Source organism: Malaclemys terrapin, chromosome 1, assembly GCF_027887155.1.
Source record: "Malaclemys terrapin pileata isolate rMalTer1 chromosome 1, rMalTer1.hap1, whole genome shotgun sequence".
Taxonomy (NCBI): domain Eukaryota; kingdom Metazoa; phylum Chordata; order Testudines; family Emydidae; genus Malaclemys; species Malaclemys terrapin.
The window spans coordinates 104,795,901-104,823,640 of NC_071505.1; the positions used below are offsets into that span (position 1 = coordinate 104,795,901).

General features: G+C 43.0%; 1 protein-coding gene across 5 annotated transcripts in view; it reads left to right on the plus strand.

Moving 5' to 3' along the window:
- The window catches only part of PTN (pleiotrophin), a 109,529-nt gene that overhangs the window by 72,356 nt on the left and 9,433 nt on the right, over positions 1 to 27,740 (plus strand). For all 5 annotated transcript variants that reach the window (XM_054034147.1, XM_054034144.1, XM_054034134.1 and 2 more), the window contains 3 exons: positions 4,713 to 4,822; positions 9,602 to 9,775; positions 12,854 to 13,015. In XM_054034147.1, the coding sequence (XP_053890122.1) occupies positions 4,714 to 4,822; positions 9,602 to 9,775; positions 12,854 to 13,015 (445 nt within the window). In that variant the 5' untranslated portion in view covers position 4,713. The remainder of the gene's footprint in view (positions 1 to 4,712; positions 4,823 to 9,601; positions 9,776 to 12,853; positions 13,016 to 27,740) is intronic.

Genomic DNA, 27,740 nt, shown 5'->3' on the forward strand with positions numbered 1-27,740 from the left:
ACCAACCCCAGGCTAACTCTTCCTGCTTAACTATACGCTCTGATGGGCCTGGGTGCAAACACTCCCTCTAACTGGCAGGCCATGCACATTTGGGGTGAGCAGGCCGCTGCAGGCCCCTCCCCTGCTTGAACTAGTGTGGGCTGTGCCCATCACAGGCGGCAATGTGCCAAGATGGTGAAGAAAGTCAGGGGAGACAAGTGTGATAGTAAAAATGGGTTGGGGACTAACTGGAGTTGGTAAAGGAGGTGGCTGGGGTGCACCCAGAACCAGAAGGCCTTTAAGAAACTGCAGAATCTCTGGCTGGCTTTCTTATTTTCTGACCACCTGATATGGGGCTGAACTCATGAAATGGGATCCATCTTCTGATTGCCACCCACTTTTCTGTTTTGCTTTTACTTTTCTCTCCCCACCAGAGTTGATTGTGAAATGAACCATTACATCACAGTAATTCACGTACCTCATCTTCCTCAGGAGAAGACACTTGCTACAATGAACTTCAGCAAAGCTGCATCTCTCTTCTCATTATCCACTTCATGTTTTCACTGCACTCTCTCGCTCTTACTAACTCTAATTAGTTATTTGTTTCTCCTCTCAGTTTATTTTACTCCTTTCTTTGTCTTTTAGCCGTGTCTGTGATTTTTCTGTCTTATGCTTTCTATTCCTTTTATCAATCTCAGTCCAACTCACCATTTAAACTGTCCTAATTGCTTTCTCCTTTTATCTGTTTCTCTCATGCATTCACTGCTTCATCTCGTCCCTTCTTAAAACCACCTTTTTCCAAAGTCTTTTTCTTTCTCCCATTTTGTCTGCATCTTTCTGCATCTTTCTGGTTGTGAATGTGGCTGCCAATCATTCAGGGGGTGCTGTTCCTGCTTTCACACAGGGTTCTACAAAATGCTTTTCCTTCAGCACATTTAGCCCTATTTATGAGAGTTGGTTGAAATAAAAAGAAAAATAAAAAATGTGTGAAAGATTTCATAACTATCAAAGTTCTTTCTATTTTACAAGGTTCGAAATGGTTAATTGCGACATTTTTTGGCAGTATCTTTAAATCAAAAATTTATTTGGAAACATTATCAAAAGTATCAAAGGGGGGAGAGATAGTTCAGTGGTTTGAGCATTGGCCTGCTAAACCCAGGGTTGTGAGTTCAATCCTCAAGGGAGCCATTTAGGGATCTGGGGCAAAAATCTGTCTGGGGATTGGTCCTGCTTTGAGCAGGGGGTTGGACTAGATGAGGTCCCTTCCAACCCTGGTATTCTATGAAAAAGTCACATTTTTTTTTGAAAAAAAAAAAAAAAAAAAAAAAAAAAACAATTTTTTCAAGAAATGTTATTTTCAAAATAAGTCATTTTTACTATCAACCCCCTCCTTTTTTGTTTAGGAAACAACCCCCTACCCCAAGACAGATTTAATAGTTGCAAGAAAAATTGAAGGAGTTAGTATGAAAATACCCATGTATGCTTTTGACAACAGATGGTTGCAGCCTGGTTTGGGATTTCCCACCTTCCTGAGAAACTTTTACATCTGGTACCAGCTCCTCCAGACAGGGGATACTGTGATGCCTATAGCCTGTTTGTAGCATTATCCCTGCCAGCCTATAGAGTACAACAGAGCTTCTGTAACTTTGTAGTTGCAACCAGTGACATCAGATTACAGATATTTGTGTGATGCAATGAAAAGCATTGTGCATTATGGCACATTATTCCCATCTGTTGCATATCATTGAGGAGGAACTGTCGGTATCAGGTTGCCAGCCTTTTCTACAAGCAAATGTATGCCTTCAGGTTCAGACTTTGCTTCAGCAGCTTGGACAAACTTCCAAGTTGGTCCTGTGCTGTCACGGACAGATTTGAGGTACCAGGCACGTCCTCTGCATCAAGCCTCTGTGGGGTTTCAGTTTGTAGAGAAAGAATTTCAGACTCCAAACGTATTTAAAAATAAATCACCTGCTGTGACTTTGGTTATTGAATAGATTTCCAATGCATTCCAGTTTGCCTATATTTTGTTTTACTATATTTACTGCCAGAAATAGTATAGCTTCTAAACTGAAGCTTACAGATACTACTTGGAGACCTAGACCCCTCTCTCAAGTGTAAACTTCTATTGTTTGTTATTTATTGTTGTCTTTTGGAATGGGGAACATAAGAATTTACAGTAGTATAAATGAACCCGTTAGGGTTCTTTAATAGGGTTGAGTTTATGGAGATTACTCTAACAACCTATATAACGGAATAGAGAATGATTGCCTTGCTATAGGGTTTTGACCTATCCTATAGAATTCTACAGTAGGAATAGAGGATGGCTGCAGAAAATCAGGTCACTATTTGTATTCTTCAATTTAAAAACGCTTTAAGGGCTGGATTCAGTGCTCGCTGAAGTCAGTGCGAGTCTTTACAGGTGAAAGGCCCCAAATGAAAGCAGTACTCATGAATGCTGCCAGATTGTTAGCCCAGAGAGGGAAATTCTCTATATATCTGGACAACAGACTGCGCACAGGCAGCCACAGTGTGAGCGTTCCCCACATATTACATGCCCCGCTACTAATGTGCTTCAGTCTTGAACTGTAAGGACTATGTAGAGGTAATTCAGCTTCCATGCCCATTTATTCCTTGGCTACTCTGCTGAAAATGCCACAAGGTATCAAGGGCACCCATTAGTGCCACCTGTCTTGTTGGTGTTTGTGTTAGGGACACCACTCCATCAAGAACTGGATTGACACTAATAGATCACTAATTCATTGCTAGATCAAAATTTGTCTCCCTTGGAATATGTTGATGTTTCATTTAAAAGAAGATAATCCCTCCAAACCCAAAAACGTAAACAATGTTGCCTGATAACTTCTGAAACTAAAAAGAGTCAGTTTTCAGATGGAAAAATCAAAAATTTTCATGGAGGCAGACACTTTCCATGAAATTGTTCATTTAGTCAAAACCCCTGTTTTCTACTGAATTTTTTTTTATCCTTATCACAGAAATGATTTACCTGACTCAGTTTTTTGGGAAACAGAAACAAATTTCATTTCATGTTGACTTAAAAGAATATTTTTTTGTTTCTTCTTACTGAAACAAAATGAAAAAAAAAAAACATTTTGGGTTGAAAGAAACATTTTGTTTTACCTGAAATGAAACAGTTAGATTTTTTTTTTTTTTTTTTAAGGGAGTAAAAAATACTGAGTACATTTTGAAATGCAATGTCATTTTGAAACAAAAAGCCAAAACGTTTCATGGTGAAAATGTCAAAATGAAACATTTTGACTTTTTTGAATCCCCCCCATTTTTTTCCAGTTGAAGCATTTTGCTGAATTCAACCCAAATTCACGAATAGTTTGTCAACCTGAAACTGCATTTTTCAGTGAATAAATGATTTATCCCCCAAATTTCATGCAACTCTATTTGTAATATAAATTTGGTTGCATTTTAAGGCTATCTTGGTAGCTGGACCTTTTAGTCACTTCCTCCTAGGCAACAAATGCCTAAACTGCAGCACAAAACACAGCAAGGCAGGGTGAAAGAGGAAATGGCTCTTGCCTGAAAAGCTTTGCAGAAGCTTTGTTTGGAACATCAGACCTGCACAGTCAACCAGTCCTGGTTGTTGTGCAGTGATTCAGCTGGGTGGCTAGGAAGTGAGATTTCACCACTGAGCAAATACATTTTTATTCATATTTGTATTTTGCCCCTCAAGTCCAGAGCTGAGCATCACTTAGCATGGCTAGTTGTGTGGTCTAATCCACGGGAAAACACTTTCTGTTTGTGCTTTGCCCATTCTGGGCATGTTAGTTCAACCTATTTTATACATAGATATTAATTTGAGGAGAAGGAAAAGTGTAAGTATGACCTGGGAGCTCTAACGAGGTATGGTCAATGATGATTCATATATCACTTTTCATCTATATAATCTTCATCAAAGAAACCTAAAGCACTTTGACATAATTTATATGTTCAAACACCCTCTTGAACCTTGGCTAGACAGTTAGGTAGCATTGTCCTCCTTTTATAGATGGGTAAATTGAGGCACACGTTAAGTAATTTGCTCAATATTGCATTATGAATTTGTTACCGATCTGAGAATAGAATCCAGGAATCCTTACTCTGTGTCCTACTTTAATCATTAGTCTATAATTTCTCCCAAATTTCTGCCACTTGGGCAATTATAAAATAATTACTGTATTATCTATGAGAGACAAGGTGGGTGAGCTAATCTCTTTTATTGGACCAACTTCTGTTGGTGAGAGAGACAAGCTTTTGAGCCACACCGAGCTCTTCTTCAGGTCTCTTTCACCAACAGAAGTCGATCCAATAAAATATGTTACCTCACCCACCTTGTCTCTCTCATATCCTGGGAATGACACAGCTACAACTACATTTCATATACATCTACACTACATGGTAAAACAGAAGTGCTGCATTGGGAATGCAGTGGATTTGGGATGAAAATGGTAAATAGGGTATTTCAGCTATAAAGAAGATTTGAAGACTTTGTCTTCTGTGCAGGAAGTGGAAAACTCTGTACACATTTGGCCAACTGTTAATCCTATGCTTTATCTGTTTGAGCTCCTCTTGTCCCTAAGTATAGCTGCACAGAAATGCATAGTCTCACCATTTGGTAGTACCCCTCTATTAGAATGTTTGATTGGAGTTTTTCTCTCAAGGAGTCTGACATACCTTTCCCTATGTACCCTTCCCGAATCTGACCATACTTCTTTTTTTTCCAGAATGCAGCAGCAACAACAACAGCACCAAATGTTCACAGCCGCCCTCTTGGCGTTCATTTTCATTCTGGCAGCCATGAGTACTACTGAGGCTGGCAAAAAAGAAAAACCAGGTACAATGTAATCAATTGTGCAGTAGATATGGGGGTGGGAGATAGCAGAGAGGGCCTAGGACCAGATCTTACACTACTGAAGTCAATGATAGTTTTGCTATTGACGTCGGTGGGGTTAGGATCAAGCTCCTAGTGTCTAAGGCCTAGATCCTCAAAGGTATTTAGGAATCAAATGCCCACTAAAATCTATTTTGGAATTCAATGGGAATTAGATGCCTAAATATATTTGAGGATTTAGGCCAAAATGTCTTACTGTATTTATCAGTATGTTTCACATACTTTTTTTCCTCTGTATTTTACATTTGGGATGCATGGACTTGTTTCTCCCCATCAACTAATTAAAAGAAAATAATTTGTTAATGTGAGGGGGTTTCTTGAGTACCATTTGCTTCTTCTCCATTGGATAGGTGTGACATTCCATCCCACCTCAGAGTCCAAACCCGACTGGCACAAACCCGAGTTACAGATCCATCCATGACTGAAAAAAATATTTGCCAACAGAACAAGACCTTAGCAATAATTAGGGAGAAGATTTCCTGAATTATTCATTTCCTTTTGATACAAAGATTGAAAAACAAAAAAGAGAATCTAACCTGGATTTGGTGCCCATCTGGAATGGATTTTTGGATTTGCCTCTTATTTTATGTTGGCCTTTTTCTTGCTTCAGAATTTCTGTCACCTAGCCTGAGGACATATGTCCGTATTGTAAACCTGCGCACTTTTTGACAAAAGTGACCGACTGTGCTCATGAAAGAGCCAGTGTTAGGGGGGGATAATGCACATTGCTGTTAAGGTTCATTGGCAGAACTGTATAGATGGGTAGGTCTAGAATAGCAAGGAATTCAGCAGCTCAAGACTGAGGTGTATTGCCAGGAATGTCCATGAAGACACAAGATTTAGAAAGCAGGGATTATTACAGATTAAGTCTGAAATCCATTGGTGATTTGTGAGTGTGAGATTGAGTCTGGAATAACAGGATGCTGCATATGAGGACTGAGATACATTTCTGTAATGTGGGGGACCCAGAACTAAAATGAATAGCAGGAGTCACTGCAAAGCTGGACTGAAGTACAGTTGGGGAACTGTGTGTGTGGTTGGACTGGGGCAGGGACCAGGACTGGAAAAGCAGGGATGCTGCAGGTCAGGAATATAGTAGGCTGAGAGAACTGTGTGTGGTGCCCAGAAATGGAATAGCTGAACAGAGTGGCATTTGGATTAAGGTACATTAGGAACTCTATGTATTACATACTATTTCCTAGTACAGAATGTCTGGGGTATTGCATGCCAAGACTTAATTCACTCTCTCTTTTCCCTGAGGTAGATTCCACCGATAGAAGAATGTCAAAGTCTTTCAGTTTTGTTATGAAATTCAGGATAATCATTAACTTTTTGACACACAGAGTGGGGATTTGCTGCAGTGACATGTTTTCACTTAAATGGGAGTACAGAAATTAGTTTCTGTGAAAGCTGCCAGTTTGACAACTGTGGAGACTGAAGTTCTCTTTTTAATCAAGGGACAGGTATGGCATGGCAGCACCAGTACAGCCTTTCTCAGCACTGCCCTGGACTCAAGCTCTCTTGGGCTACTGGAGAGGTTCCCAGTAGGGTTGAGTGGTTCACTCACCTTGTTCTTTTGTTGGCCTCTCTGAATTAGAGTGGCCACTCTCACATTCCCAGAACATCAGACATTCTGGCACTTCTGGGAATGGCGTGGGCCTGCCCCTGCTGATGTGACCCTGCCCACGCTGGCATGACCTCACACACATGGTGCGTGTGTGTGGTCATTCTGGCAGGGGCAGAGTGGGACATTCTTCAAAATGGCATCCTCTGTCTGATCCCGGATAAAATCACGTCTGGTTTTGTCTTAGTACTGGATGAGGGACAACTTGGACAAGCCACACATAAAGAGGACTGTCTGGTTTAAAACCGCATGAATGCCTTACCTACTCTGATTATACTAACAACAAAGATCCCGGCTATGTGACATGGAAATCCATCCATTAGGAATTGGACTAAGACTTTGTTTCACGTAGAACCTTACAAACACACATCTGGTGTAACTGCTTTCGATCAGCAGTGACCCAGTCCTCATTTTAAATAGAGACAGTCCTAAACTGGAAAACTCAGACCTAGATTTCAAATCTGGATGTTTCCAACTCTTTTGCTTTTTATCATGAGAGTCATGATTTTTGGCATTTTTCTTTAAGCCCTACGGCTGTGAGACCTGTGAATATTTCAGAATCTGAGCTTCCATTGCAAAACAAACAGTACATTTCTAGCCATTGTAGATATGGCGAAATAATGGAAAATATGAACCATAAAGGTGCAAAAACTGGAAGGCAAATAAAAGAGCTCAAATATATTATTTAAAACATCTTATGATATTTTGAGGCCTGACTCATGATTTTTGAATACTAGGAGTTGGCAGTTGGGCTAATTCTCTCAGTGGACTAAGATCATGCAACATGAATTGAGGACCAGTTTCTTACCAGCACTCTTGTGCACTGGATCTTTATAACACCTATTTTTGGAGGTGTTTGGATATGTTTTGGGCCATTATAAAAGTAGGAGGGTAGCCATCAGTAATGAAATTTGTATCCATGTTCAGATATACTGACACATCCTTCCCCTGCTAGCTTATGTCTCTGCCTCCAAAATTCATGAAGTATAGTATACAACAAAGATAAAAGGCCTGTACCCCATTACCTGTTCTTTTGAGTGTGGGTGAACACTTTTCACAAATCGCTCAGTCCTTATCCACAAAGGAAACCTGCACAACACCTTCAAAAGTTGAGCCTGGGAGCTTACATTCATAGCTTTGTTAGACACTAAAAATCATGACTAAATAGAGACACTGGATTTATGACCTTTTATAACAACTATAATCCACTAAGCCCCACTCTCCCCAGCTTGTTTTTATTTTTATTTTTATTTATTGCCCCTCATTTCCCACCTATGACTGGGGAGGTGTTAACTGGCCACTTCACCCTGAATGGTCCTTGGAAATACGTGTTTATTACTTATGCTAAACAATCTGCTCCACCTTGTATTTAGCTGTGCCTCTGAGTACATTTCCCAGACCTGAAGAAGAGCGCTGTGTAAACTGGAAAGTGTGTATCTCTCACTAACAGAAGTTGGTCCAATAAAAGATATTACCTCACCCACGTTGTCACTCTAATATCCTGGAACCAGCATGGCTTCAATAACACTGCATACACCAAATCCCCCTTGAAACACCATATTAATGCATAAACTCCTGGCCCAGGTGGTACTTGGTATTTAATCTGAAAATGTTGATATGCCACCAGCAGGGGGCAGAACATCCTCTTTTGTGAGTGTGTGTGTACGTAGATCAGTGATCCCTGATAGCTTCTAGAACAGGGGTTCTCAAACTGGGGGTTGGGACTCCTCCGGGGGTCGCGAGCAGTGGTGAGCTGGAGTCGATTCGCAAGAACCGGTTGTTAAATTTAGAAGCCGGTGTAGAACTGGTTGTTAAAGGGGCTGGTGGGTGGGCAAACTCTGGTCCGCGGGCCACATCCGGACCGCGGGACCGTCCTGTCCGGCCCACCTGAGCTCCCAGCTGAAGAGGCTCCCCCAGCCCCTCCCCCGCTCCCTCACCTCTCGCAGAGCCCCAGCGTGCTACGCCACCGGCACCAGCGCTCTGGGCAGCTCCTGGCACTTTGAGCAGCATGGGGCTGGGAGGACGGGTTGGATAAGGGGCAGGGAGTGGTTGGAGGGGGCGGAGGTTCTGGGGGGGCAGTCAGGGGATGGGGAACGGGGGGGGGTTGGGTAGGCGTGGGAGTTCCGGGGGTCTGTTGGGGTGGTGGTGGATGGGGTCGGGGCAGTCAGGGGACAGGGAGTAGGGAGAGTTGGGTAGGGGATGGGGTCCTGGGGGGCAGTTAGGGTGGGAGGTCTCGGGTGGGGGTGGTCAGGGGACAAGGAGCGGGGGGGGTTGATGGGTTGCGGGTTCTGAGGGGGGCAGTCGGGGGCAGGAAGTGGGTTGGGGTCGGATGGGGGGGAGACAAGCACGTGGGGCTTGTACTCACCACGCGGTTCCTTACTGGGACTTCAGCGGCAGGGTGTGTGTGTGTGTGTGTGTGTGTGTGTGTGTGTGTTTTCACTCGCTCCGGGTAAAGGACCCGCCGCTGAAATGCAGCCGAAAACCCGGAGCGAGTGAAGACCGCCCCTCTCCCCCTCGCCGCCAAAGTGCTGCCGAGGACCCCATAGGGAACTGGTTATTAGGATTTTGGGAGCTCATCACTCATCGCGAGGTTACTACGTAGGGGTCGGGGGGGGCTCATGAGCCATCAGCCTCCACCCCAAACCCTGCTTTGCATCTGGTATTTTAAATGGTGTTAAATATATTAAAAAGTGTTTTTAATTTATAAGGAGGGGTCGCACTAAAAGGCTTGCTATGTGAAAGGGGTCACCAATACAAAAGTTTGAGAACCATTGTTCTAGAAGACTCCCTTTTCTGGAGAGGTGAATCTTGCCTGCAATGACTCAGTGGCATCACACCCACTGGGAAATTGTCCTGGCCTCAGTGATCCACCCTAGTCTGGAGTCAGTTCGAAGTCAGCCTCTAGAAAGGCAGTCAACATACAACCTGCAGCACCTTGTGAGGAGAACTTCAGTTTTGATCGATTTAAGGCAGTTATGTTATGAGAGTCTCTTGTTTACTGGTTTACCCGGTGTGATTGTTTAGAGTGGCTTTTTTTTTTTTTGGCTGGGTACTGACCACTTTTCTTGGTTTGGTTCGGTTTCCTTGGCTCCATCCAGAGAAGAAAGTGAAGAAGTCCGACTGTGGTGAGTGGCAGTGGAGCGTGTGTGTACCCACCAGTGGAGATTGTGGTCTAGGGACCCGCGAGGGCACTCGCACTGGAGCCGAGTGTAAGCAAACTATGAAGACCCAAAGGTGTAAGATCCCCTGCAACTGGAAGAAGCAGTTTGGAGGTAAGGGTTGCCCTATCTCCAGTGATTCACTTTATCTCCAACTTGAGTATTGGGAAGTGACCCTTTGTGTGTGCTCAGCCTGGGCCGAGGGCCAGTGTGCATGCTCTGCCTTTCTCTGCAGTGCTTCATGTTCAGTACAACGAGAGCTGGTTGGAAATTTTTCACTAACTTTTTTTTTTTTTTTTTTTTTTAATGAAAAATGGCTTTTAAAATGGAAATGTGTGTGATTTTTTTTTTAATTCTATTTTATTTTTGTTGAGTTTTGGGGATTGGACAAAGGAGGGGGGATCACTAGCTCTGATTACAGTCCATTCAGGAAGTGCTGCACTAATAGGGTAACCATATGTCTGGATTTTCCCGGACATGTCCGGCTTTTTGGTCCTCAAATCCCCGTCCAGGAGGAATTTCCAAAAAGCAGGACATGTCCGCGAAAATAGGGAGGCATGGTAAGGGGACCTCCTCCCCGGGCTCCAACTTTCCGGGGCCAGTCGGTGGCTGTTCATTCTCCCCACCCGAGCAGCCGGACTCGGGAGCAGCCACTGCTGCAGCTCCCATTGCCGCGGGGGGAAGCAGCAAAGCATGTGGCGCTCAGCGGCTGCGGCTCTGGCGCCTGGGGCATGAACCCCCTGAGCCCAGGCCTGCTGCGGGAACCCAGCTGGTGCAATCCTGCGGGCGGCCCCGGAGTGGGGGCAGCAGGCCTCAGCCCCCCCGTCCTGCACGGGTCCCGCAGGGGAACGAACGGGGCTGCCGATGCGTCCACCCTGGGGCTGCCCGCGGGATTGCACCAGTTGGACAGCCAGCCCAGACGTGACTGGCGAGGGGCTGGGCGCAGCGTGCGTGCTGCTGGGTCCCCACAGCAGGCCTGGGCTCGGTGGGTTTGGGTCCGGGCATCAGAGCCGCAGCCGCTGAGCACCACGTGCTTGGCCGCTTCCTCCCCCCGTGGCAGTGGGAGCTGCAGTAGCGGCTGCTTCTGAGTCCAGCCACCCAGATGGGGAGAACGAACAGCCGCCGCCTGGCCCCGGGGGCCGCCCCACTATTCTCCCTCCAGGTACTGCCCGAGTCCTGCCTGCACTTGGGGCCAGGCCGGACTCACTCACCCCGGCCCTGCGCTCCCCCTGCGTCTCCCGGGCCTCCCTCCAGCGCTTGCGGAGGGAGGAGGAATGGGGGGGGGGTGTTGTTGGTTTTTTTTGCTCTGCCGCCGTTTTTTTTTTTTTTTTTTGCTCTGCCCCCCCCCCCCCCACGTCCCAATATTTGACCTGGGTGATCTGGTTACCCTAGGGGGTGGAGCTGGGGCAGGGACTTTGGGGAAGGGGCGGAGTTGGGGCCGGGCCAGGGAATGGGCGGAGTTGGGGCGGGACCGGGGCCCCATGGAGTGTCCTTTTTTGCTGTATTGAAATATGGTAACCCTATGCACTGAGATATACTATGTAGGAGAAGGCAGATTTTACAGGCCTTCAAGGACAGGGCTTGAGTCACCCTGGGTTTAGGCTAGCAGAAGGCAGGATATTCATGGTAGAGGGTAGAACTGAGCAAATAATTGATTTTTCGATGTGGTGGCCAAGCTGAAAAACCTGGAAAAAAAAATTGGTTAGTTTTGAACTGAAACTGATTTTTTTTATTTTTGCCAAAATGAAAATGTTTATTAAAAAAAAGTTGTTCGGGTCAATTCAAATAAACATTTCAAAACAAAATGGTTTGTTTCAAAAATGTCAAAACTACCATTTTTTGACTTTTTTTTGAAAAATTTCCCCTCATTCTTTGAGTGTGACTGAAACTATTTGCCATATTTGTCCCTAATTCACAAATGGTTTTGGTCACTATGAAACTGTATTTTTCTGAGAATTTGCTATTTGAATAATAATTAATTAATAATATTCATCGAGCTCTACTAGAGGGATCCTATTGGCAGGACATCCACCCAGCGAATACAGCCCCCAGAGACCCAGCAGCATGTTAAAGTTGCTCTCTATTGCCTTTCCACGGTTGTGAATACTGCCCCTCTCCCCCATGGCTACTGCAGCCTCCACACTGGAACATGATATAAAATTTGCAGCCTCTCGCACTAGTTGCTGAGTCTTGTTGGGGAGTGGATAAAGGCCATAGCATTTAATCCATGAAAGACTAAGATTTTCCTTCCATCCTGGACAAGCTGTGTAACCAGGATTCAGGTATATGGTTGCCCTTGTAGACTCAGCTTTTCTCTACTAAACAGCTTGGATGACTTAAACTGATAATGGCACTATGATGAATGCTGCAGGCTGTCAGTGCAGAGGTTCTGGATTTGGCAGGTCCAGTGCTGCACCTGGGCACTTGCAGTTTTTCTGGCCCTATTTTGCAAATTCAAGAGGTTTGGATAGTTCATTTTCAGAAAAAAACCATACAAATGTTTGGATACACATCTGAACTAGATAGTACCCTCTGAACTTTTTGCTCCAACTCTTCACTAGTGAGAACTATTCTGCGGAAAAAAATCTTGTTAGTTAACTTGTAATCAGCTGGCTGGCCACCTCTGCAGTGATAGAGCCATAACACTTTATACAGTGAGTCATGGATAAACAGTGGCATAATCTTTTGGTTTGATATATTTTAATTTCTTGATGAGAAAAAATAGATATTAAAGGGTCTGATTCTCCCCGGCCTCACACCTTGTGTAGTCATTTATACCTGTGCAAGAGTGCAAAATATTACTATTCTGGTTTGCTAGTTTTCATACCTCATTTGTAAATGATGCCGCAAGACAGTGGAGAATCAGGCCTTTCAAATCTGGAGGATGTTTTCCACTAAATTGTCTCTCTTTTGTAGTTCCAGTATTAAAATGTAGTTTCCTTTTTATAACATTAATCCTGTACCCATGCAAGAGCAAGATAATTATGCTTTTACATTGGGTCATATTTGGGGGCACTTCCTAAAATGTCCCTTGAATTTTTGCTGCTCCCCACATTCCATTTCTTTGGATGTGTGATCCACCTGCCTGAAATCACTGGCAGTATGTGCCCACCTGGTTAGACTTGGGTAATGTTTTATTCATGCTTCATGATTCTTTTTTAAAAATTCTTTGTGTTCCCACACTCTTTGCAGCGGAGTGTAAATATCAGTTCCAGGCCTGGGGAGAATGCGATCTGAATACTGCCTTGAAGACTCGAACTGGGAACCTGAAGAGAGCCCTTCACAATGCTGACTGCCAGAAAATTGTCACCATCTCAAAGCCCTGTGGGAAGCTTACCAAACCTAAACCTCAAGGTACAACCCATTTGCTGCCAGTAATGTGCTACCCCATTTAAATCCAGTCACTGATGGAATCCCAAATGCCTTAATGGGAAGTCAAGAGTAGAAGAAGGATTGTAATTTCTTGTTCTTTCCCAGCCACAACACTGCTTCTGCATCTGATCTCCCAGCCAGGAGTATGTATCCAAGCCATGCAGCCATGGGGCCTTGACAAATAGAATCCCTAACTGAACCCCACTGAAAATGTACTGTTACCAGTTTGTTTTAACTATGGGTGTTTATGCTCTCATGGCTTCAAGGTACATGTCCTCTTTCCACAACCCCTACTGATGGGAATACACCAATAGCAGGAAGAGAAAATGTTTCTAACAATACTAATAACTTTTTCATATCTCCTTTTTGTTAGACTTTTAACTGCCTGCTGACAAGCCAAGGCTTTCCCTTGGGATGGGAATAGCTTAAGGAATATTGTTCGTACAAGTCATGGAGAGAAGAGGTTATTCTCCCTGCTGCTCAGGGTGTCTAGAATAACATTGCAAAATCAATGAATATTCTGTGCACTTTCGATCATGTGGTCTCAAGTCTAAGAGAAGTGTTTGGTAATGCAGGGGTGGCAGGAAGAAAGGGCTGTGTGCTGTCTCTTGCTGCAATTAACAATGCAATTCCCAGTTCGCGGACAGCCATATGTCCCACTAATTCATCCTGTTTCCATGTGTCACAGACTCCCTGGGTCAATATCAGGCAAACTTGTTTTCTTTCTAATCACTCAGGCTTTTTAATGAACTCTTCTGCAGCAGCAGCAGGTACAGGATAATTTATAGTGGGCGTTTAGCCTGCATGAAGTACCACTTGGTCTCAGACAATATGCCTCGTGTAGACCACATAGGGCACATCACATGGCCTTTTTTTTGCTGGAACAGATGCTATTTTTACTTAAAAACCAGATGAGGTTAAGCAGATTCCAGAGTTTCTTATTGCTTTCTTTCTCTGAATAAATATAAAAAAAAATACTGTGTATGATTAAAAGTGACAGGTGTCCCTTATATTAGCAACTCCTAAAGTGTCATCATTGGTTCACAAGTGGTCCATAGAGTACTTGCTAATGGTCTGCTCCTTATGTATCAGATTATACATACTTCCTTAACTAAATGTTTTGTCTGTTTGTGTGTGTGTGTGTGTGTGTGTGTGTGTGTGTGTGTGTGTGAGAGAGAGAGAGAGAGAGCTTTACAATCAGTAGAGCTGTAGCTAATAGCTGTAGCCTTGTGCATCATACACAGAATTATCAAATGAGTTATGATTCTAGAATCTGTGTTGATGATTATGTTTGAAGGACCAAACTGGATTTTCAGAGACTAGCTGAGTTTGCTGCATTTGGGAGGTTATTGGATAAAGCTTCATCCTACACTACCAGAAGGCCTCTGCCGTCCCTGTCCCTACTAGTCTGTTGCTCTGTTCTGCAACTTTGCTAAATCAGCATTTTCTGTCAATGACTTGACAGAAGGGGGCAGAGCAAGACAAGCAGAACCGTGGTGGAGGAACACTTTGGGGGGAGATGCAGTCAGATGGTGGAAAAGCAGCCTTTAAGCTTCATTTTTTTAAAAAAAGAAAGCTTTGTTGGGATTATTGTAGCAGCTCTTGTTAAACTGGAACTGGCTTTCCTGAATCAGGATACTGTGTCACTCTAACAATGTATGGAGCTACATGAACAGAGAGAGGTCATGTAAGTTTGGAGTACTCCAAACACAAAGGTTTTTGGGAGCTGAAATGCTGGTTACAGCAAGCCTGGCTGTGCTGCATAACTTAATCTGAAGACACAACTCCATGTGTTTTGAAACAATACAAATGAAAAATGGGTGTAAATGTAGGTCTTTGCAGTTAAAAATTATAGTAACTGAGGGAATAATTTATACTCTCAGATCTCCACTGGAGATCTTTATGGCACATTCTTGCAGTCTACCCCCGTGCCCAACTTCCATAGGCATAGTCAGGAGTTCAGTGTGGGAGTCAAGTGTAGAATACAATGGAGAAACTCAAGGTGGACAAGAAATCAACATAGTTGATCTAAGAGCAGAATTCTCGTGTGTGTGTGTGTGTGTGTGTGTGTGTGAGAGAGAGAGAGAGAGAGAGAGAGAGAGAATTACAGGAACTCCATGTTCATTGAATTGTAAATGGGTGGGAAGGGTGAGAAATTAGAATGTATTTCAGGAGGACATAAAAATCTAGGTGGAATTTTTTTAACTGACCCAAAAAATCTTGACTGATGAAATACCAAGTGGGGCGAGACTATATTTTTGTTTCAGAAAGTGACTACATTCTTCATGAGAAAGGGAATTGTAAGATGGATTTCAGTGTCCACCTAGAATAGACTCTGGGACTAGATGGAGGAAAAACTAAACTGCACTTTGTCTCCAGTTAGACTAGGACCCTATTTAATTCATTAGGAGGAGAGAAACATGTTGTTTTGGGGCAGAGTAGTGCATGAAATGCTCTGTACCTACATGCTGCAACTCCTGTTATGTGCTAGTGAGCTGCAGTGTCATAGATTGGCTGTTACTCCCACAGTGATCATGAACAGCAGCAAGTATAGTCGCTGCTTGGTATCTGAGATGTTCTCCATCAGATTAATCTTTTTCACCTCTAACCATTATGCTTCAAAAGCAGCATCTCTGTTCTTTACCAGCAGGAAGGTAAGCTCTGATTATCTCTCCAGCAGTGCTAGGCTGAAAAGAAGGAAACAACGCAAGCAAACAACCGAATGTTGGAAATACAAAGTAGATTATCCTGTTTAAAGACAGACAGAGAATTATTTGAGCTCAATTTCAAACCAAGCCAATATGACCAAAAGTCATTCCATAGGAACAGAGATATTGCCTTATTGGTCAGATAGTCCATCTAGTCCAGTATCCTTCAGAGGAAGGTGCAAGTGGGACTTTAGGAACGGCCTCCTAAGCCCCACTAGATAGAGAAAGGCTTACACCCTGAAGTTTGAGGATTTATATCCCTTCCAAAAATTCATTTAAAATATTTATTGCTAGAACTCTGATGCTCTCATTATCCATGTAAGCGTCCAGTCTTTTCCTGAACCCTGCCAAGCTCTTGGCTTCAGTGATATCTTGTTGCAATGAGTTCTGCAGGCTAATTGTGTGTTCTGTGAAAAAGTATTTCTTTTTTTGATCCTTGAATTTGTTGCCTTTCAATTACATTGAATTTCCCTCTGTTCTGGTGTTCTGAGAGAGGGTGAATAGAAACGTTAACCATCCATTATTTTATATACGCTTATCATGTTCCCTCTTGTTTGCCTTCTCTCTGTGCTAAATAGTCACAGTCTTTTCAACCTCTCTTCATAAAAGTTTTTCCATGCTTCTAATATTTCTTGTTACTCTTCCTTGAAATCTCCAGTATTATTGCTAAATCCTTTTTGTGATGAGTTGACTGAACTGAACACAGCATTTCAGGTCAGGGCCTGGAATAAATTGATTTATATAAATAATGGCATTTAATATTCTCTTTATTCACCATCCCATTCACCATGCATCTTTTTTATGACCACTTCTACGCATTGAGCAGGGATCTTCATTGAGCCGTCCAGAATGATACCCAGGTCTTTTCTCTGGATTGATGTAGTTAATTTAGACTACAGTAAGGTGTATTGGTAGTTCACATTATTTCTTCCAGTGTGCAGTACTTTGAATTTTTTAGCACACACTTATCCAAGCTAAGGGAATGGAACAGATGAAATTCACTCTCAAATTTTTCATAGTTGTCTCCAGTCTTGACTGACAATTTCCTATTATCTGCAAATATTGCTACCTCACTGCTTATCCCCTTTTCCAGCTCATTAATAGTTACATTGAACAACACCAGTCCTAGGATGGAACCATGTGTCTTTCTATTGTTAACATGAATATTCTCTTGGCCACGTCGCAAGATGATTGTTTGATTTTCTGCAAGATTGCTATTTGTATTGCAAGAAGGAAAAGTGCATATATAGAGGGAGAAAAATAAATATTGAAGACTTCCCTTTAGGTGTCCCACTGGGAGGTATATATTTTGTTTTTTCTGGGAACCTGTGAGAGCTCTAACAAAACTTCTGCAAAGCTAAATCAGTGCAGCTACTTATTAACCTCAGGCTTGGGAAACTGGTGACCTGGGCTTTCATTCCCATTTTATAAATTTTCTTCATTATTAATCAGTAGACGTGGAAAGGCCTTAAAATGGTCTGCAAGCTGTGTCCAATCTGTCGTTGTCCGCTGGTGGAATTTCATTAATTCAGACACAAATTTTAGAGCTTGGAAAGCTTGTTTCAAATGCACCTATATTTCTTCCTCACCAGAAATTGATCCACCTCAGCACTCTTTTTTTGCTTGGTACTGCATAGCTGCCAACTTTAAGTATTGATTGTAGTCTGGGACACCGTCCACTTCACTACTTGAAGATGGAGGGATCTCAAAGAAACTCTGCTGACCTTTACCAAGAGAACCAACTGAATCAAAACCCACTACATTTTCTAATGGTTACTTTCCTCTGGAGGTTTCTTGGGGAACTACGATATCTGATGATAATGCCTTGATCCTGGGGTAGTGTGTCAAAATATGATGACACTACTATATCCTAGAATGAAAAAATTGGACACCACCTTGAATGTGGTGCATTTTGATTGGGAAGTTGTTAGGACTCAAATTGTGATGATGATATCCCAGATGCCATAGTTTGTGTCTGTCACACGAATGAGGCCATGAGAAAACATGTCATAGGCTGGGAGAGTTAAAGGAATAATGTTTATCATGGAATCCCAGCAGAGGCAACTGAATCTCCTGAAGCATGTACAATCATACATTCTAACCAGTGTCTGCCGTGCCAGTGGTGTTCAAGGTCTTTCTAAACTATGCTGATAGATATGAAGGAATCAGGCACTTCTGGTGAGCAGCTTCTCTAATGGCCAACTTGCGTTGATGAGTGGAAAGCACTGCCAATAAACTCCATCTGCCGTACTTCCTGGCCACCCAAACTTGATTGATAAGTGTTCAGGTTCCAGTTGACCAGAAAGTAAAAGAATGAGTTATTGTCAGGTTTCAGAAAATATTTTTCCTTTGCTTCTCAGAGGGGAAGAATTTATTTTCACTGAGCTTGGTTGTCTCAGTGGTGGTCTCTCTCTTAACCTGCCTCTCACTTTCCCTGTCTTCCCGTCTGTCTTTCTCTCTGATATTTTTGACTGTTTGTTCTTCAGATTAAAATAATATGAGATTAAATCATCAGTATATACCTATTATCTGGTCATTCTTCAATGTAGCCCTCTTTCTTTCTAACTCCACTATGTTTTCTCTCTGATTTTTTTTACACATATTTTGATCTTCTTCCCCATCCCCTCCTCCTTCCCGTCTTTCTTTTTTATACATTTTTTAAGTATCTGCTCTGAATTACCATGCTGTTACTCCACTCAGTCTCGTCAGCCGGGATGACCAGTTATTATTGCTCATGCTCCAAATACACTTCACCATTTTGTATTTGCAACCTCCAGCCACTCTCATCTTTAATGCCAGGGTATAGCCTGAGGAAGATTTCAAGTCCCAGCATCCAATATTCCAGAAGGTTGCTTGGATCAACCCGCTATAAACACTGGATTCTGTTACCTTAAATCCCTGTGGGCTTCCATATTACAGGTAAAGGTGGCTGTAGTCTGCCCCAGTAAAATAGATAAGGTGCAGCCCTTGGGCTCCTGGCAAGTTGTCATTGCAATTCTTTCTTTTTCTCAAAGTGTGGGTGTCCGTACCCCAGAGGGAATATAATCCTCTTTGTATTCTTGCTTATATCATGTCATCTGGGCACCTTGGGTAGAGTTTACAATACTAATACTCTGCAATACATAGTGTGTTTTATCTTAGAATCTTTACAGACAACAATTAGCTAATCCTCACAACACCCCTGTGAGCGAGGGAAATACTATGATCCCCACTGTGGAGAGGCATGGTGACTGAGATATAGAAATGACTTGTCCAAGGTCACACACAGAATCAGTGGCAGATCCAGGAACAGAATCAAGAACACCTGACAAGTTCTATACTCTGAGCAGTGGCTGCTGCTTCCTTTTGTTTCCAGTCTCCATGTTTATTAAAACAGCATGATTTTTCAGGATAAATATGGTGTATCTCTATCCCCATTGTAATCTTTGATTTGGAGTTAGCAATCTGAGCAGATTCAAGATACTAATGTGTCGTTTATACTCAGGCTGCTTGACAGGAAGTTATTTTACATCTTCCTTTAGAAGGTGCCAGAATATATAGCTGGACCTTGTTGAGCAGATATGCCAGCAATCAAATGAGCAGCCTGTTGGGGGAAGAGAGACACGTTCGAGCTACACAGAGTTGTTCTTCGGGTCCTTCTTCCGATCCTGGCTATGTAGTCAGGCTGGATTGCGCTCTGGAAGCCAAATATACCAGGTGCCTGTTGCTATAATGCACCAGACACCATAGTAGGAGACTGGGTATCCAGCTGCAGACAGGATGTACTACTAACCATTGTGTCACCAGAACAGAGTGCTATCTTGGCAGAATGACTTGGCTGCCGGTTAGTGGCAGGAGCTGCCTGTGGTGTTGTCTGAATGGATCACTGGCCTGATATACAACTACTTACTGCTCAAACAGACTGGCTGCCATATTGGGCTGCTACCTGACTGACCCTGTTGAGGGAGTGGATGATCTGCCATGTTGCTAGATTGGACTGTGCATTCTGTACTGTGCCCTCTCCTATTATAAAGGATGAAATATATATCCCCTCTTCTGAGTGGGAAAAGATTCATGAGCACTAGGAACTTTTTTTAAAAAAAATATAAAGATGCTGAATTCACAGGCATCACAGGCCTGGCTCCTTCTCCCTCTGTAAATTCCAGGACTCCCAGCCTTTAATGTAACTCATTAGTCATGCATACATGCGGCTAGCATAATAATTAGTACTATAGAAGGCAGAATAATAGGTTGCTGCTCAAACTAATGAGATATAAAAATGAGGGATTTTCTCACTTTAGGCAAACAGCTGTGACAGTGAAACAATAAAGGAAAAAGCTTAATTGTAGGGCTCTTCCAAACCTTGGAGTTGGTTTCCTAAAAAACGGCTCCCATCCTCTGAGGGAGAAACTTCTCTTTTCACTCCAGCTACATAGATGCTATACCAGGGTTGGCAAGCATAGCACTCGGAGCTGTACAATGTAGCCCAAACCAGTCTTCCTCTTTATCTGCAATGTATGCCGTATGGGACCTGCAGGGCCTGGTATTTATTATTTGTGTTTGCAGCAGTGTCAACAGACCCAAACTGTGGGTTTCATTGTGCTAGGCACTGAATAAACACCAAGAGTAGGTCTACCCTGTAATTGGGAGGTGTGATTATAGCACATGTGGACATCCCCAAGCCAGATTTGATCTAGGTAGAGCAGTGGTTCCCAACTGGGGTTCGTGAACCCCTGGGGGATCGCGAAATGTTACAGGGGGTTCTTGGGAAAAAATTCCCTAATGGCGGACAGAGCTGTCCATAGGGACCCTGGGCAGCACGGGGCAAGCAGCCTGGAGCTCCTGGACTTTCAAGAGCTAAGCAGATCAAAGCAAACATATCTATCGCACTGAGGAGATTTAAACTTCAAGACCCCTTATAAGAAGTGGAAAGGGAGGTAGATATTTTTTGCTGTTTTTAAAATTAAATAGACCGCTTGTATTGTTTTTAAAATTATTATGAAGAACAAGTTTAAGCTTTGTTGTAACGTGAGTTGTTTGCCTGGACTGCTCAAGACCTGAATGCTTGTGTAGGAGGAACTCTGAGTTGGCTTCTTAGATACCTTCATGCTGTTCCAGATCTGATACTCCTTGATGAAACATAGGAGCCTGGTCTTATAACAGGCTTATTCAAAGTGATACAAGCTACGAAAGTGAGATCTTGGAAGAGCGTTGCCGCTTTCATAACGTAATAAAAATACTGTAATGATTAATAATAAATAGTGTGCAATAAGCATGTCACAAAAACAAATTTTATATTTCCAAGATTACTGCTTTTATAATTTATACTCAAGTAAATGAGAAAATCCCCAGAAATATTCATTTTTAAGAGGGGGGTTCACCAGACTTGACATTTTAGTGAAAGGGGTTCACAGGTTGTTGAAGTTTAGGAACCACTGAGCTAGATCAAAGCTAGCTCGAGTAACAACAGCAAGTGAAGCCACAGTGGCTTGGGCTATTCCAGTCCACCTAGGACCCTGGGTACGTTCTCAAGTGGCTAGCCTGTGCCACAACCCTTGATGCCATTTCATCACTGCTATTGTTAGCAGGGGCGGCAGGTCCAGCTATTCTGCGGACGGTCCCTCACTCTCGCTCGGAGTGAAGGACCTCCCGCCGAATTGCTGCCGCAGATCGTGATCACGGCTTTTTTTTTTTTTTTTGGCTGCTTGGGGTGGCCAAAATCCTGGAGCTGGCCCTGATTGTTAGTGGAGCTAGCTTTGATCTAGCTAGATTCAAGTTAGCTCAGGTATGTCTGCACATGCTTCAGTCACACTTCCCAACTTCATTGTATACATCCCAAAGTGAGAGACAGCTACTGCCCTGAAGAGTTTATGGTCTAAAGAGCTCAGACAGACAAAAGGCAGGAGGAGAAACAGCAGCCCAGGGAGGTAAGGTGACTATCCCAAGGCCATGGCAGACCCAGGATTACCCCAAGAGCTTCATCTTGACATAGGTGGAAGACTGCTCAGCTCTAGATGGAACATTGTTTGCTGGGAACTATAGTTTCTGTGAGACGTATTTCTGTATATAGGCCACTGCTTCTGCAGCTGGAGTCAAAGGGATTTTTGCCATTGATTTTGATGGACGCAGGAGTAGATTGTAAAAGAGAAGATTGGCTACGGTCTGGGCTCATCTTGATCTGCTGGCAAGGAGCCTGTGAAGCCCTCAGTTGGTAACGTTGGGGTGCCCTTGATTTGCCTTTGATGGTGACTTGTCAGCACTCTCTGCTCAGGTCTCTTTGGGACCTCCAGCTTTGTCCTCCTTATATGGGTGCCTTTGAGAAATCTGAATGTTAGACAAATTACTAATATCTCCATAGAATCAAAAGGTAACATTTATCGGATTGACCCACGCAGAAGCTGCCTCTTATTCAGAAGAAAGAAAATGCGTTCAGGAGAGGGAGAAAGAAGAGGCAGATTTTTTTTTAGCTTTGAAAGAATATTATTTTTCAAAACCTCATATTCTCAGATGTTTCACAATCCTGCAGAGGTTTTTTTAAAAAAAATCAAAATTCTAAGAGCTTCCTGGATACCGAGTTTCAGCATTTTTTTCATCCTTTGGTTTGTATGTCTGTTTCCTTTTTGTGTGCTGCCCCAAATGGTGAAAAAGACTAAATGTCGTATGACTGTCATTTACCCTTTGGAACCACAAAGGTCTCCGTTAGCATTAATGCAAAACTTTGTGCATGAAAAGTTTAAACAGTCTGAGTATCCTAATGCTTTTACATGCTCGTTGCCTCACTCTCCTGGCTTTCAGCCGCACACTCGGCCTGCTTTGGCATTCATCAGTGCCTTTCAGCAGTGAAAGGGCCTGAAGCTGTGGGACTTATAGGGATAAAAGATATGCCATCAGCAAATGTTTACACTCATTACCATTCCAAGCAGTGAAAGAGCTCCCTTTCCTTCTTTCTCTCCTTTCTCTTTCTTTCTTCTTCACTTCCTTCCGTTCTATCCTTCCTTCTTCCCCTTTCTTTCTCTCTCCATCTCCTCCTCTCTGTCTTTTCTTCTTGTCACAGAAGCCTTGAAGCCAGCTCCTTGAAGTGTGGATCACTGATAAAAGCAGTGCCTGTGTCCTTAGTTCACAACAAAGAGGTAATCTGTGGGCAGGTGCAGCAAGCATGACAGAGAAATGCACACAGCTCTTGAACAAATATTCGTTCCCCGGTTTCCATAAATTACAAGCAAATTATTTTTTGTTAAATTGCAATTTACTAATCTTGGGTAATATATAGTGGCAGCCTACCTGTCAAGTTATCTGGTCATTTTTCTACATGCACATTTGTGTATAATACTCTAGAGCGACGCTTTTGGCTGTTGGGCAGTATCCCATTGGTGTGTGAACACAGAGAGTAAAACCTGAAACAACACGTTGCCCTGGGTCCACAGGTATACCCTCCCATTGTCATTAATGAGAGTTCCTGTGAGTCTCAAAGTCAGGGATTTTGTGGCTTAAATCCTGCTGGATGCTTGGAGGGGACTCAACACTGCTCTGGTCATTACTTTCTTTTCTTCCTACATCAATCACAGAATGTTTCTTGCACGTACAGCTGGCCAGCAGTGTTGCCAACACTAACAATTTTATCACAAGTCTTACTATATTTGGTATTTTCTAAAAGCCCCAGCTTCTGGAGTTAGGTGATTATATGAACATCTCAGCTTTCATTTTAAAAGAAAAGGAAGTTCTTAGCTTATGGTTGCAGAAAAAAGCCTGAAAATGTGACCGACTATAATCCTAAAGGCTTAAGTACTAGAATGTGAAGAAAAGGAATCTCAAATTATTATCGTTATTATTAAATCTCATAATTTCAAAGCCAATTTAGTGGTTTTTCAGGGCCTTACTCCTGAGTTTTGAATGCTTGGGGTTGGTGATACTGCTCCTGTGACTGGCTTTCTGGTGTGATGAATATGCCCGAACAGGCAGAGCATTTGGTTCAAATACTTGTTTGATTCCGTGTGGCTTATGTTCCCGAGACAGGAAATCTCATGAAAACATTGCCTTTCTTACTGAATCATAGCACTGAACATTCAATCCAGGCTAACTGCAGGGAGTGTAGAGGTGCACAAAAACTAAAATGGAGTAAATGGACTTTTTAGTTCCTCCAAATTTCAGTTCAGGCTTGAGACCCACTTTAGATAGATGTTCAAAGTGCTCTTTTTTTTATTTGAAACCTGTGCCATGATGGTCTCATACAGTTTCAATATGACCGAAAGGGCAATTTTCTGGGGAAAAAATCCTGTGACTGAAATTATTAATTATTATTATTATGTGTTTATTATGGTAGTGCCTAAGGACCAACTGAGAATGGGGCCCCACTGTGCTAAGTGCTATACATACAAGAGTAGTAGAAAGTCCCTGCCCCAAACAGCATTAAATGTATGTAGATAAGACAGCCACAGATTAGAGGGAAAGAGAGATTGATTGATTGATTTTTGTCAGTTAGCCATGTTTGTTAAACTGTATTTAGGATTGAAAACGGTTATTTTCACCAGTTCAAAAATATTTCCATGTTTTATTGCATCCTGCTGAGTAAAAAGTGGCTTATTCTTAAAGATTCTGACATGCATAGAGAGTGTGCTGCTATCAAATGATGGTGGTTTCTAAATAAGGGACTGAGCCTGCTGCCAATGTAACCAATGGAATGTTTGTCACTGGCCATTGTGGGAACAGGATCAGACCCATGGTGGCTCTGTTCTAATCAAAGACCGTTCCTGATCCTGCAACCCTTACTCAAGTGAATATTCCTTATGCATGGCACTACTCTGATGAGTAAGGAGTGCTGGTGTGATTAATGGTTGCAGGATTAAATCCATATATAGCCACACACACGCTCTTTCTGAGGTGTATTTGTATGCAGTACAATGATAGGCTACTTCTTTATTTGGAGGAAATGCTTTGGGATCCAGCAAGTGGCTATTTTGTTGTGAAGCACACTTGATTGCCATTCTGTGTCTGTATTACCAGTTAGCCTGAACTCTGTCTCTGCATGTGTACTGCCTAGTATTCTGGTTTCTACTTGGGTTGGGGCATTGAAATACTATTGTGGTTTCCAGCTGGACAGGGGCATCGGGAAGTATTTAAGAAGTGATTGGGGGGGGAAGAGGGAAAACATAGTGTCAAGTTTTAGATACACACTTTTTGCTAAACATCCAGACAAAATGTTAATAACTAGAGGTGTGTGAATAACTGATTTGCTGCCTGTACAGAAAAAAATTGGTTTGAGTTGAAGCAAAATAATTTTTTCTTTAATGTTTCAGTGAACTGAACAATTGAAAAAATAAATAATTTTGAATGGAACTAAATGTTTCATTTTCAAGCTTTCAAAAACTAATAATTTAAAAAAAATAAAATTGAAGTAAATTTCTGAATGAAAGTTGTTTCATTTTGAAAATGTCAACACAAAATATGTCCATGGGAGAGGGGGAAGGGGGGAATGTTTTAATACGTTTTTTCAACTGAAGCTGTTTTGGTTGACCTGAATTTACATTTTGCATTGGAAAAAAAAATAGTTTGAAAATTTTTGCTGAGGTCTGTTAATGACACTTTAGTTGGATTTAGTTAAAATAGTTGGGGCCATACCTGGCCCATCCTTTGGTTTCTTTCTGCTGCTCCAGTGATGCAAGGAGAGTGTAAAGGGCCCTAATAGGGCAGTTAAGGGTTCCTCTTATAAGAGAGAATCCCCATCTGGCATAGAGATGGTGTAAAAGTCTTCATACTCCCTCCCCTGGCTCCCCAGCATAGTGTATAGCATAAAGACAGAGGGAGAGGGCAGATCTGGGCTACTGCTACATTCCAGCAAACCCCAGTCAGATTAATAGCCCCTAGGGGAGAGCATAAATGTGGCAAAGAGCCCCCTCTGCCATTCTGTGTGCTGAGTACAATTTGACTGAACTCAAGGATCAAGCCCTTTAATTGTTAACTTTTACCTTACTGATGCCATTGATTTCTTTACTGGGGCCCCTCCTGCATTGCAGTGATCGGTGCCTGAGGTGCCTTTAAGTGAATGCTGCAGTGGGTAAATTCAAGTTAGAATTACAGGCGAGTGGGTAGGCACCTGCCTCTCATCTGTTCATAGCTCCTCAGAACAGCTCCGGTGATTATAACTAACACATGTCAGGTGCAAACAAATTCCCCATGGCCAACGCACAGCTGATGTGCAGAGTCTGTGACTTCCTCTTTGCAAATATGGCATTCATTAAATGGAAAAGCTGCAGGAGCCTGCTGCTGATACAGAGCACTTGCAAAGCTGGCAGTGTTCTATGAGGGCAGGCAGCACTGACAGTACTGCCTCACCTGGCATCTCCCGATTCAGTGCTGTGCAGCAGAGAGAGAGAGATCAGGCTGCTGTGTGGGGACAGTTAGCATTGGCAACAGCAGTGCAGTGACTCTTCCATCCCAAAGGCTCATTATCACTGGAGACAGCTTGACAGATTACCGCAGAAGGCAGGCTGAGACCACATTAAAAAGCCTAATAGGAAATGTGGTCCCCACCTAATGTTCTGAAGTGAAGGTCTTGCATCCAATCTGTGCCAAGGTGAATCAGACCCAGATGGAGTCTCATGCCTGGGTTAGGAACATGAAAAAGTGGCTTATCAGATACCGTGTATCCAATGGATCTTTCCCCTGCTTCCCTTTGTTCAGCAGATAGGGGGAATGAGACTGTAGAGGTTTCAGATAATTTGCCATTGCCCTGTGAGCTAGTCAGGGCTTCCAGACAAGGGGTCAGCTCTGGCACTGCTAGCATTATGATCCTGCAGTCAAATCAGACTGCCACAGGCAGGAAACTAGCTCAGGGCTGAGTGAGCGACGTGGCATGGGTTCCTGTGTGGCCCCAGAAGCTGACTTGCTATTGTACAATACAAGTTACTTTTCTAGTGTGGAATTAGGAGGAGGATGGAAATGAGAGCCACACAGCTGCAGAGCTGTGGGCTGAACAGTGGGCAAAAATGAACAAAATACAGTTCAAAGCAGCTTCCAAACTTAACTGTGGAGATGCTACAATCTATAATCTCTGCAATAAAGAGAGGAGCGTAGCAGTTGTTAACCGACACGAGTAGTGGTAACCAGCAGGGTCTGAATACAAAAACCAATGTTTTCAAACCTGACTGCCTAAAATTAGGCCCCTAAATCCATGTTTAGGCAGCTGGGGTGGGATTTTCAAATGAGCCTAAGGCCTGGTCTATAGTTTATGTACCAGTATAACATTCAGTTAGGTTTAATTTTTTTTTTCCAACTGATACATTTATACCAGTACAACTCCCAGCGTGGACAGTTGTATTGACATAAAGGTGCAATATATTGGTATAGTCTTTCCCAATCTCAGGTGAGAATAAGGGCTTGTCTACATTTAAAACGCTGTAGTGCTTCACAGAAGACACTACCTATGCCAACGGGAGCGATTCTCCTGTCAGAGTAGGTAATCCACGTCTCCAAGAGGTGGTGTTAGGTCAACGGGAGAATCTGTGGACAGGTAACTGACCCTCTTCTATCTCCAATGCTTTTAGCAAATTTTACTTGCAGCCTGCAACATTTTCTTCTGCTTTCTCTGAGTCTGAGTGGATTTTACAAATTCCAAGGCTTGTCTGATTGAGGGGGAGAAAGGAAGGGGGAGTAGCTCTAGTGGAAGGGGAGAGAGAGAGACTGGTCTCTTCAGAGGGCCCTTTGTATCGTTCAGGAAGATCAGTAACGCTATGCCCCATCTGTACCAATTATTGCTCAGGGCTGGTGTACACTGAACACATGCATCGGTATAGCTATGTTTCTCAGAGATGTGAAAAACCCACCCTCCTACAAGATGTAGCTGTGCAGACCCAACCTGCGGTGTAGACAGTGCTAGGTATTGATGGAAGAATTCTTTAGCTACCACCTCTCAGGGAGATGGATTAATTAGGCTGACGGGAGAATTCCTCCCATCACTGTAGGTAATATCTACACTGAAGTGCTACTGCAGCGCAGTGGCAGTGCTGCAGCTATGCTGCTGTAGT